Here is a 14,047-nt window from a genome sequence, read left to right as displayed (position 1 = left end):
ATTAAATTTGTAAGTTAATTAGGTAAAAGTCTGAATAATAAAATTAAAAGTGGACGCAAATATAATTTTTCTGTTCACAATACTTCACTGCAGTGTAAATCACTCTCGGTAAGATTGAAACAGGGTTTGTTTTATTATTAACAATGTAAGATAGATTTATCATAATGTAAGAAAATTAACAAAAGTTTAATATAATGACCACAACATTTCTGCCAAAAGTCAATATTTCAAAAAAGTTTAATTACAGAAATTGAGCAAAAATCCATGCTCGGATACATTTCATCGGGCGTAAGACATAACGCATCAGATTATATTTCGAGTGTGAACCGATACGTAATGGTATAGTGATTTTCGTTTAATACCGATAAAGATACCCTTCGACATGGTTTACATTTTACTAGAAAAACAATTGTAATTAGATACAGTTCACATTATTAAATGGTATATTGATGGAAATTTATAAATGAAAATTATGTGTAATAAAATAAATCGCTATAACTTAATCTAGAATAAATTTTCCAATATATTTTTAAAAAAAAAAAAACTTAAAAATAACTCTAAGCCTTAAGTAAATTCTTATAAAACTAAATATTTTATCCGTTTTAGATGATACTATTACAGTTGATAATAAAATACAATTTATATGGTTATTAAATATTGAATTAAATTAAACTTAAAGTATGACATTTTTAGATTAATTTTAGATTACTGATTTTATTTAGCCATGAAGATTGCAATTATTCAATATACACAACTACAACAGATAAATCACGTATCTTATTTAACTTAGTTAAATCCAACTTATTAGTTAAAAAAATTATTATTATTATAACTTCATTATATTATGCAAATTTAGTTTGTTGATAGTTTTTATATATAATACGATCAACTTATAATAAAATAAAACGTTTAATTTAAAAGTAATTTTGCAAATATACTTAAGTGGTATAGCTCAAAAATATAATAATAAATAAAACGAATAAATTCCACACAATACAGTACACTTTTCGTGATTTATTGAATATACAGAGTGATAAATTAACACATTAACTATATTTTTTTATCAATCCCTAAAATATACATATACATAAGCCTTAACCTATGTAGTTCGAAAACTGGAAAATATTATAATCCACCCTGTATATGTACATTTTATACAGCAGATTCGGCATTAGTATTAGTAGTTGAAGTAAATATTACACTATTTTCATCTCAACTCAAAAATTATCGTATTCCTGTGAAATTCATACCATATGCTAAATCCACGTGAATAACACACAGTCGAAGCGTGGTCGCTAAGGGTGCGGCGGTAGCCTGTCACATCACATCATTCACATATATATATACTATATATAGTTCGCGATATATAGCGCACAAACGATTCAAACGCCCTTGAAAACACATACATAAACACACACACACACACGCACGCACGCGTGCATGCATAAATACGAAGACGGTTTACAATAATATCGTGTATACACTGGGAATAGGTGACAAGCCAATAGCTATGCACATTAGTAACCGGACCGGGTATGTCCTATGTTTACTCACGAACGTGTGTGTGCGTGTACGTAAAATATTAGAAATAAAGTACGAGGTAAAAATTAATAAGTCGCCTAAAATATAATTTAGTCTCATAAACTATGATTAGACTTAACTACTTGTACATTTTTATTATATTTTATATACTCTGTTAAATAAATTAGTCTTTCTATCATTTATGTTTTCGTTTCAATTAACTTTTTGTGTGCCTTGTACACAATTTCGGCCAGAAGGATGACTTCAATCATAGCTTACCGAGAATTAAAAATAGGAAATGGATTTGTAACTCATCATAATTAAAAAAATAATAATCTTTGAGACTTAGGATTCTCATTGAATTATAATATCCGAACATTTTTTAATAATTCAATATATAATTGAAATTTTAATATTTTATTAGCTTTTTTATCAAATACGCAGATAAAATAATTTTGGTTTAACAAAAAGTCTTAAAAATGTAATACAAAGTTTCTTCTACGTATAAATTACTGATTAAAACAAAAGAAATTAGCTTAAATTAAAAAATAAAATTTTACAAACGCTCAAATATTAAATATTAACAAAATATTAACAAAATTGGATATAATGAAAATCAGTAACATTATTTGTACTTTATTATTTTACAATAAAAAACTTTCAAACTTTATATTTAAAGCTCAAAAATTAGTTTCAATTTTTAAAAGATTTTTTTTTTATAGCAAAAAAAAAAAATTACAGTCAACTCGCAAAAATGTTTTATAAAAGTAACAAAATGAAATTTTGATTAAATTGAATATTTCAAAAATTTTCCATTAAATGACACTAGTTATTTAGTTGTTATCCTGTAAATATTAACTATAGGAATTCGAAAAATTTTAATGACATTTTGAAAATAATAGGTATTCTTTGAAGGTATTTTAAATTTTAAATTTTCTCAAATTTGAAATAGCTTTTTCATTTTATTGCAAAACTTAGAACTTTAAAAGTTCAATCTACCTAAGAATTTTTAGAACTACTTATTAATCCACACCACCTATTTCACTCAGAACCTATTTTTTTGAGCAGTGGTTTTCGGATTTAAAATATCACTACTTATTGTACTCATCTACCCTAGAAATTATCCCCTTTTCATTTGACTGTTCCAGTTTAAAATAATAAATTATATTTTTTAAACCAACTGAATTAAAATCCTCTAGAGAAATTGCTTAAAGTTTTTCTACCTCTTAGTACAAATATTATTTTATATTTGGTGGAAATAGCAAAAATAAAATGATAGTAATCAACCAGAATAACATCAATACATACGCAATATCATCTTACATATTATTTATATACATTATAATAAAAAAAATGTCCAAAATCGTTTTCAACGTCAATCATTGTTATATTACGATTATTATTTTTATTTTAACGACAAAACTTTTTATTCGTCTTGTAAAAATTTCCAAAGAGGAAAATTGACAGCCACCGATCGTTCAACTGATAGTCATTGACTATTTTTGTATAACATTCGGTGGTTTTTAAAATAATAATTTAACAAAAATGTTTTCGGCGTTGATGGTATTATATTATATATAAAACATATGATCGTTCATGTTTGATTGATTGTCATACGTACACAACCCGACAACATCTGTAAAAAAAGATTATTAAATAGGATCAAAACCACATTTTCACTTGGGATAAGATGATCACCATCATCGTTTTTCGACCACAGTCAATAATGTAACCGATGTTATTGCAACTAGAATAAAATATACATCACTTCTATTAAGTATAAACAATAATACGAGTATGTAAACAAAAGTCCAGTCATTTTCATTAATATAAGTAAAAATATAGAAAACTTTCTTTTAAATATTAACATCCATGTTATCAAATTGTTTTCGAACACTTTTAGATCACGCTGATTTTATTTAATAATAATAAACAAATTATAGTTATTACAATACATGCTAGTATTAAGTATAATTAAACCTTCATATAGAAATAATTATCATTGAAATCAATTTCTACGTGGATCAAAAATAATATCATACATTTTAAACTCATAATTTTATTTAATTCTAAAAATTGCTGAAATTAAATTATTAATAATCTACTCAGAAAGAACATTACAAGCAATTAACAGTTGATACAGTTGATTAACATTAGTTTATTTTGGAATGTTAATATTACTTATTAAATTAATTTGAAATTATCTTCTCCAGCACTAATTGATATATAGACACTTTATAAATTAATAAGAAATAAATTAACAAATTTAACATTAAAAATCAAATTATTTTTTATATTCTTAAACTTTATTTTTTATAGATTAATATATTTTGTGTGGATTAGATAATATTTTAGTTTGCATCATGTACCACGGATTATTTATTCGTTGCCTAAGTATAATTTCTTGCTTTGAGACCATTTCAATACGATGAATTTTTTAAATAATCCTATCTGAACTATGTAAAACAAATAGTTTCCCTAGCACATAATATCCAAAGTACCGATGTAAAAATAAAAAATGCAAATACATCTAATCAACGACATTCAAAAAACTATGTGAATAGACCACTAGTTGTTTAGTAAGTCATATTTAGTAAATTCATGAATAAATAAGATCCAATTTGGATTCGTGGTTGCATAATTTATAGTACTTAAGTGAAAACAGAAGTAAAGCATTGAAATCAAACTTATATTTCAACAATTAGCTAAATAGTATAAAATATTATTATTATAACTATTAGAGAACCATTATCTTTGAACTAAAATATACTTTAAGATCTAACTCATTAGAATTTACATTAATTATCATTGAAATATTATCTAGATAGTACAAAAACGTAGTCTTAGATATTATTCGTATATAAATTAATTTACATTATCTGTAGAGATCAATATATTTTATCTGTTATTTGTTACTTTCGGTGGTTTATCATTAGAATATTAGTTAAGTTTGGTCAACTTGTGATTTATTTTTTTATTATTATGGATGTTTAGTCTAATAAGTAATTTATTGATTTTCGCAGATAAAATTTTTTCCCAAATAGTCACAATAATTTTTAATTAGTTTTATTTTCATTTATATGAGTTAAGATAAGTAGTCTCGCAGTCAACAACTTTTTTATTTCATCTCTTATTTGAATTAAATTATATAAAATAAATTCTTATTATATCTTTCAGTATTTTATATCAAATAATGAACCCAATTTTTATATAGAATTTTTTAAGTTATAATGGTCATAGTTATTATATTTAATGCTAAATATCTTCCTTTGATATTTCGATTCGCTTGTTCAATTTAAACAAACCCGAAAGAATTTTTATCAAATAATTAATAGATTGATCTAGAATGAAAAAGCTCATGGTTTAATTGATCCAGTGAAAATAAATGGTTAATGTTTTTATTGCGATTACAAGAAAAAGTAATCAACAAATACACTGATATAATTTTTGTATAGCAAATTTTTAAATTATCTACAAGTGATGTAAATTTCAATTGAAGTTTGGTGCAAAACTTTTCGAGGATTTTCATATCCAATACTAATTATGGACAAAAATAATGTTGTTAAAATATTAAGTATACTCAGCAACAAAAGTTTTTAGCAACATTCATTGTAGTTTAAAAGAAAGGTTAACTAGTCATCGGGTGTTTTAACTGGACAGCGATATTCTCAATTATGCACATTGTTCAATGAAAACAAATCACAATAAAACGCATAATTCGTTACGCAAAATTTCTCGAAAACTAAGTACGTTAAATCTCCATCAAATTAGCGTGGGTTGTCAATAAGTTTTCAAAATAGGATTTTATTGAATTATTCGAACTTTAATGTATATTATATATATATATATATATATATATATATATATATATATATTTGTAACATCATATTGTTCCTGGTATTCTATTAACAAAGTTTCAAATTTCAAAATTGGTTTTATAAACATTCTACATGAGTACTATCAAAAAATAAAAATAATTCTTAAATATTGACAGTTATTCCATTTATTTTTCATGTTAATATATCATCATAATCATTGCAACAGCAGCAGTATTAGTAGGGAATAGTAACAATTTACAGTAATATTGCTCTCATTACCACACACTGCCAGTCGAGGCGAAAAATATATAGAATGCACATTTATATATTGATTCATAGTGTCGTGTTGTCAATATGGGAAAACCGCTCATGGGGGGCTTCTTGCCTGTGAAATATATATTCATTCCTCATTCAATTTACTCATGAATCATTCTCATGATCTCTAACGAAAAATTAAAACATTGGAAACTACTCTTCACCTATCGTTGCCTGTCAAGATGAATAATATATTTCTTATTTTATTATTATATAAATATTTATATATTATTATTATATATTTTATTATACATATAATATATTCCAACTATCTTGTATCTTTAATTGGAAATTATTCCGTAATAAATGATATTATTATTATTATATGAACAAATTACTTTATCCTGATTGAGGGGTATGTACATATAAGTAGCCTAGCCTAGGATGACCATACGTTACATTTAAAACGGGACTGCTACTTTTTTTGATAATCATGTTCCGTTATCCTGACAAAATATAAACAAAATTTAAACGAGACGTTTTTTATCCCGTTGTTAGAAAATAACCTAGTTTTAATACCGTTTTTTTATATTATTAAAAGAGAAAAAATGTAATTTTTTTTAATAAATATAAAATAGTTTTATACCGCAAACTATTAACTATATACATATCGAAACCATAAGATCAATAATTATTGCGAAACAGCACTTTAAAAATTTAACTTAATCACAATTTTATGAATTTCTTTTGAAACATCAAAACTTGTTATATTCAATAAATTCTTCAGAAAAGTACGAAAAAATGTATAAAAAAGATTATCAAATTCATGAATAAAAAAGATAGCTAATACCCTTTTTTTTTTTTTTTTAAAGTTGAAAAAATGAATCAGTAATGATGTGTAACAATATACTTATTATTAAATTCTTCAATAATAAAAATTAAATTACTTAATTGTTAGTAAAAAGCAGTCTTCTAATTTTAAAAAAAATTGTATTATATTTGTAGTTATTATAGTTGTTTTGATGTGTAATTTTTTTTTCTGGGAGGGGAATAACAACTGTTCTGTTTTTTTTTTTTGATAATAGTCACCCTAATGTAGCCACAAGTGAATCTTAGGAAATCTATAATCTTAACAACCGATTTAACAGTTACAACTATACCAAGAAATAAAATTTTAATTATTTAAAGTAATACTCGTAATTTTTTAGTTATTTTTTAAACAAAGTGTACTAAAATACGTTTTTAAAATGTATTAGAATATTTTTTCCCTTCAATATTTATATCAAATAATAATATTTTTATAGATTTTATAATATATAGTAAAATATTCAAAATTACATAAGATCCTTCAAATTCTAAAATATATTTATAAAAAAATAACCATTTTATGCATACCAATCTTTAGAGAACACTAATTAAACTTCCAAGTGTTCTTATTTACCTCTTTTCACTTCTTGATCATGAAAAGGACAAATGGTTTTAACCGATATTATATTTATAATAGTTGACCTTCCTCTGTAAAATTTGAAATCTCAGAATTTACCTATGTATATTTCCTAATCTAATCTAATCTTAATAATGTATACGACAGTCATTGTTGTCATCGACCTAACATTAACTTTTAGTCATACCAATGTCATCAAATGACCACCATGAATTTCATTCATTTATACTCATTTTTTCATAACGATTGAACTTATCTAAAGTCTTTTATGGCTACATGTTTCGATATACATAAGATCCTTCAAATTCTAAAATATATTTATAAAAGAATTTTTCCATTATTTATAATAATTACAAACAGTTTGTAATACTATTACAGATGAATAAATTTGTTTTATATATTGTATGTTACGGTTTTCAAAAACTCGAATTTTATTAATTCATACAAATAAATAAAATAAAACGAATAAAAAAGGAAGTACATGAATTACTGACGATAGAGCATTTCATAATTAACTTTGTTTTCTTATGGTATAATATTATTTTAAACCATGCGATCGTGATCGGTGGTCACTGTAGAAGAAACTGATTTCTTAAGCACATCACAAGCAAAGTGTTTTTTCTTCTTATATCAAAGCAAAACGCAGTATTGAACATGTAAATATTTCTCCTTGATTCCAATAAACTACAGGGAGTTTTGTTTCATGTATTAAAATTACCTTTCATAAATAAATAAAATAGCGATGCTAATAATGTCGTTGTCCTGGTAACGTTATGGGTACGACATATGGTTAGGAGATTGTCGTCATGCAATTTTCAAGGTCTACCTTACTACTACGTGGTTTTGTTCAAAAACATTTTTCCTGTCCATTTTTCGGTCAAGTATATAAATTCAGAATCATTTTAATATCTTCAATACATATGCATCAATTTTAAATAATTCTATCCATTTTTGATGTTCATTTAGTACCTACCTATGTATTTTTTCGATTTATTATTTTTCCAGGAAATATTTTATTTTCAACAATATGTTTTTGACCTTTTTTTTATATTATTGTATTTATAGGTATTATATTTTTATTTTTATTGATAATAACATATTCATCAACATTTTTCATTACTCTTTTTTAATATATTATGGTTTTAAGGGTACTTTCCTCTAAAATTTACTCCAAAAAACAATCATTATTAATTTTTATAATCTATCTGACGTTTAAATATCGATAACTATTATTAATTAAGTACGGGTTACTCAAGTTATCGATTTAAATCATAACCCGTAAATTATAAATTTAATAATTAATAATAATTTTTTGGTTTTTGAGTTCTAAACTGGAAATATTTTTGGTGGATTTATGATCAAAAACAATATTTTTAAGCTATAAATTAATTAAATAAACTGTCATAAAACTCAATAATTACATTTTTTTTTTTCGACTAATATTTAACTCTCTCAAAACATAGATTTTTACAATACCTTTTTAAATCATTTACACTTATCTCTCAACTTATAATGGAACAAAGGCCAGTAGGGTTGTAAAATAAAAACTAACAAATATCGCGTTCGACGGAAGTATACTCTATCAAGAACATAAGAACAACTACTCCGCAAACTGAAGGACATTTACAACATTAAATGAATTCGTTTGAAAACTAACATTACAGAAATCTGTTGAATACGACAAACTTTTCAGGATTTGCAGTTACTTAATGTTCACAGTCTAAATTGATCGAAGTAATTATTATCATTTATTTCCCGATATACTACTAATTAAAATCAAATTCACTGTATAAATACAATAGAAGAAACTCTACATTTTATAAATACGTCTATTAAAGCAGGGAGATCCAGGCGATCGTTTTATTTATAAAATATTTAATATCTAACTAATTTTATAGTTAATTAATATTATTTCATTAATCTGTTAATTAACCACTGATACATTATTTCCATAAGGGCAGCGGTTTCAAAAATATGTTACACAGAATCTAAGAGAGCAACAATCTCAATAGTTCTATAGAATGTATATAAATATTGAAAGTTTTAATAGTAATAAACAATAATCATGAGTTACATTTAAAACATTTTTTGGAATATTGATTTTCAATAAATAATTGAAAAATTGGGGTTATATTGAAGTAAGAATCATTATGGTTTCACGTAACACAAACTATTTTTTAAGGGATCAGTTTTCGTAAATGTTTCGGAACTAATGCACTAAGGCATTGTTAATGTTATTTTAATTATATTGCAAATATTATTATTATTATTATCATCATAATCTCTATTTATATTATATTTATTTTAAATTGTCATATATTTTTCTAACATTAAAAGTTGTATTTTATAAATAACAAATAACTTAGATGGCTATATCAGGAAAACTTTAAAATAACAAAAAAAAAAAATAAAAGATAAATGTAAAATCTTTTTAGATTATAAAAATATACAATAATTATTAGTTTGCATGAAACGCATTTAAAACTTTCAACTATATATATATTAGGGTGGTCCTTATTTTTGAATGTTTGAAATTTATTTGCTGGACCCCTCTATTTCTTTTATTACCATAAAAAAGTATTTCGGGTAAAATTTGGTCAAGATAACTCACCCTCTTCCCGTGCCACAAAAGGGTTGAAAAATAGCTGAACGAGAAAATGTTATAGTTTTTTGAATTTTATTTGAAAACTGGTACATAACTTATGCGTCTTTAAGTTTTCTAAAAAAAACTTAGTTTCCTACTAAAAAGTTCATGATATATCTAAAATGTATTATTATTTGTACATTCAAATAATAACAAGTGTATTTCAATCGGTATTGGTACTTTCATCTATAAATGGTGCGCTCAAAGCTATTCTTGTTTGTTTTTGATACTTTTTCTGTATTTTTGAATAACCTAAAATTAAATACTTTATAGAAAATCAATCATTATACTTAATATATTTTCATAACTTACTTGAAGCAAATATTGTTTTTGGTTTTCATTTTTGGTGAACTTTTCTTTAAAATCCTCCATGAGTTTCATCCCTCTCTCTGCAATGTCATTTACAATTTGTAACGAACTTATAACTTTTTTTGCTGACTGGTAAGCAGAATTATTATTCCACTCTATAGGATCCATTTTTAGGTACTCTGAAGAAATTTTAAATCTTTTAAATAATTTATTTGATTTCCAACTTAACAAATTGATAGGTAGTTCTTTATCTAAAAATTCATCCACGTCTTCTATCTTTAAGGAAAACTTTTTTTGTCCTGATAATATATCCTGGGAAAATTCTCCTTCCACTTCCGGAGTAAATTCTTTATATTCAATGAGCTTACTGGCCATTTTTTTTTTTTCGGGTTTCTATTGAAATTCTTTCATCGAATATACTGAACGCTACACATTCTTCATTCAAATACACAAATGATTTAAAAATTTTGACAAATATGCTTCTGAAATTTTTTTAACATCTTTTTTATATTCATTTAATGAACGAATTAAATGTATGTCATTTAATGGAGCTTCTATCACATTCGTAACTGTACACCAATATTTAATATAAATTTTAACAATAAATGCACAAATTCGCTTTATATTTTCTTCTGATTTTGTTATTTTGAATTCAGACCGTAGTAAAAATATCTTAAGACAATAAATACATTTTGCCATTCACCTTGCCTGATGATATGCACCGGGTTGGCGAATTTTTAATCCACCAGGTGGAATATCTCCAAAAACAATTATGACTAGTTCAATAAATTCTTTGTAATCATCCCTAGGGTGGTCTTCAGTAATTTTTTGAAAGCAAAATGATAAAACTTCTTCACGTTTTGGCGAAATTATCTTTTCAAAATATTTATCTGTATTCCAAACTAATATATTTGTTTTATTTATATTTTTCCATGCATTTTTAAAGAGTTTAAAAATAGCTATATCTGGTCCAGATGATACGTGCAATTTCGCTTCGTTAAAAGCAGCTTGCATAATCAACTCTGAAACGTGATGCCTACATGCTAAAAATAGAATGTCTCTACTTAATCGCTGCTCTAAAAGTGTAGAAGCCCCATTTAGTCTACCAGTATTTGAAGCAGTAGTATCAAACACAAAATCTTGAACCTTATCAAGTAATAACCACTTTTCCAATGAATCATAAACAGCTGATGATATTTCACTACCCGTACCTGATGGAATTTGTGGAACTCCAAGAAGTTGTTCTACATTAGGAGATGAAGCAATTACTGGAAGACGGTCAACTTTTTCTTGGCCAGACAAATTGGGAAGTAATTTTGTATCCCAATGTACGATAACGAAATCAATATTTAAAGTACAAAAATCGGAATGAACTTTTTCGGCAACTTTTTTACGAAAAATTTCACGGCATTTTTTTATAGATGTTCGATTGATAATATAATCAGATGGATTTAAAGAAACACTTTCTACGCATGCTGTTAGTAAATGTACAGCGTCTCTATCACTGACCTTACATTTGTCTAAAGCGGCAGAAAGCCTTGGTGTCATAATTTCTTTGGTTGCTCTTTGAATTCCAGATGTACATGGTCTATGGTCTTCCTCTAAGACCATACTACCTCCATCCTCTTTCTTCTCCTCCTCTTCTTCTGAAGTGGTAAATTCAAGAGTTTCAACTATAATATAATAATAGAAACTTGTAGTGCAACCATATAATATAAAAACGTAACATTATAATTTGTTTTTCATAATTTAAAATTAGATAATTACCCATTTCTATGTTTGAAAGTTCATTTTCATATTTTTTTCGTTTTGTTTTCTCTTGATTTATCCTAATTTTTTTTCTTTTTTCTTTTTGTGATAACTTCATGTCAACTCCAAGCAAACAACCTGGACGACCTGGCTTTCTTTGAGAACGTAAAAATTCTTTGTCGATGTCGATTTTCATAATATCAAATGCATTTGCGTGTGCAATATCAAATAAATTGTCTAAAGATTGTTCAAACTCTTTTACTTGGAACTTGAATGTTTCACTTTCTCGTTTTTTACGTTTTTCAAGACTTCTCCAAACTTCATATGATTTTTTTAATTTTTTCATACAATCTGCTCGATCTTTAGTTGGAATTCGGGCTTTTTTCCAAAATATAGTACATTCATTGATCACTAAATAGGCACTTTCTGATAAATTAATTTTCACTATTCGCATATTAAAAAATAAAACTTTCATACAATCTCTTAGTGTTTGTGGCAGTTTGCTACCGAGAATTTGATTATTCATTGAACCGATCAAATAAATCATTTGTCATGGCATTTTTAACTAATAAATCAACTTTTAAATTGTTATAAACACAAGAGAAAATTAAAAACTGAATATAAATGAAAACACAATGTTGTAGTTAGTGTGAAATGTAAGATGTTCACTGATTAACTAATAGAAATGTATAAGTAAATATTTTTTGATTAAATCGTAATAATCAATAACAAATCCCGGCCAAATGAGTTAATAATACACATTGGTAAACATTATAAAAGCAATATATAAAATAAGTATAACCTAATAGTCTTAATGATATTTTAAAACTTCGATAATAAGTATCAACAAATCGATTATCATTGTATTACATTGTAATTGTATTATCAAAATATAAAATATCTAACGATATTTTATTATCTACTTTTTCTGGAAAGTAATAGATTTACAATAAATGTTGTAAACAACTTATTTATAGAAAATATTTTTTTCTACAAAAAAGGTTCAGTACAATTTTTTGGTAAGTTTTATATTTTACAAAAAAAACTCAAATAATGTAAAATTATCTGTTTCAGCAATTGTTCTACCCTTTGTGGCACGGGAAGGGGGTAAGTTATTTTATCCAAATTTTACCCAACTCATTCTTGTATGATAATAAAAAAATAGGGGGGGTCCAGCAAAATAAATAATCAAATTTCTTTTTCTTCTTCTATAACTAAGGACCACCCTAATATATATATATATATGTGTATTTACAAATATACACTTATTTCAAGTCACTTAATAATAATATAGTCACATTTTATAATAATATACGTTTGAATTTTAATAAACTTGAAAAAAATAACAAATAACTACATTAAAAATGAGTGCTATGTAAGAATTGATTTAAAACAAAATTGGCCATTCATAGTGAGGCAGCATTGCACAATATTTTTTGAAATTTTATGTAGACATCGTACGGTTTTTAAAAGCTTATTAATTAGCATGATATTCATGAAATAGGTACCAATACACCGAAGTAGTTGGATAAATTAAAATTTTTATTGTGTTGTTCAGCTTGTTAGAGTTAATTAAATATAAAGGAAACTATATTATACTATGAAGTTTAATGAATATAAACAATAACAAATTAATAACGTCAATTATGACTAATTCGGTAAAATTGGATTATAATTGTTTGTATAGATTACATTATTTCTCTTCCTGACCTCGCATGCTACAAAAGTTATATAACTTTGTTTATTATATAATTAATTACTTTTGTCCTTCTCAGTCTCAAAGATGAATCTTGGATCTCTCTGTACGTCTAACAAATGCTAAAGATTTAACAAGTATGTGTTAAACTACCTAATATTTTTCCACAATATCTTAAAAAGTTGATTTGATTTTTCTTAAATAAATTATTTCTAATTAAAGAACAATATAATATACGGCATATTTTTGCTATTTCTATATATAAATATCATATTATATTTAAGTGTTCTAATTAAACTTAAAGTTTTTAAAGGTGTAATACTAGAAATACTAATCGACGCGAATTATAGCAAAAATAAAAAATAATTATAATTATACAATTATATATAAGTTACACGTCCAAAAAATGTAACAACTGTAATATGTTCATACTTTTAATACATACATAATAGCATTAGCTATAATAAAATTTTAAATTTGAATATTTATAAGTTAAACTTATATGAAATATACTTTTAGAAAACATTAGCATCTTTAGGAATATTGAAGGATAATGATTCGAAAATTCTGCCTACTCAAGGTTTATAAGACCCTAAAGAAACTTGTTCAGA

At 25.0% G+C, this 14,047-nt stretch overlaps 2 protein-coding genes across 2 annotated transcripts in view; both read right to left on the bottom strand.

The window, feature by feature from the left end:
- Positions 1 to 14,047, bottom strand: part of LOC112679555 (dual 3',5'-cyclic-AMP and -GMP phosphodiesterase 11A-like) — a 47,940-nt gene that overhangs the window by 30,509 nt on the left and 3,384 nt on the right. The gene's annotated exons all lie outside the window — the stretch shown is intronic.
- Positions 10,530 to 12,287, bottom strand: LOC112679535. The gene is made up of 5 exons (XM_025549382.1): positions 12,218 to 12,287; positions 11,759 to 12,151; positions 10,973 to 11,664; positions 10,695 to 10,864; positions 10,530 to 10,560 (listed from the first exon to the last, which is right to left on the bottom strand). Exons 1-5 carry the CDS (start codon positions 12,285 to 12,287, stop codon positions 10,530 to 10,532), a joined length of 1,356 nt encoding a protein of 451 aa, XP_025405167.1.

This window comes from Sipha flava, unplaced genomic scaffold (assembly GCF_003268045.1).
Source record: "Sipha flava isolate LNK unplaced genomic scaffold, YSA_version1 164_pilon_pilon, whole genome shotgun sequence".
Lineage (NCBI taxonomy): Eukaryota > Metazoa > Arthropoda > Insecta > Hemiptera > Aphididae > Sipha > Sipha flava.
The sequence above is the reverse complement of the archived record's forward strand: the minus strand, read 5'-3'. Positions and strand labels throughout refer to the sequence as shown.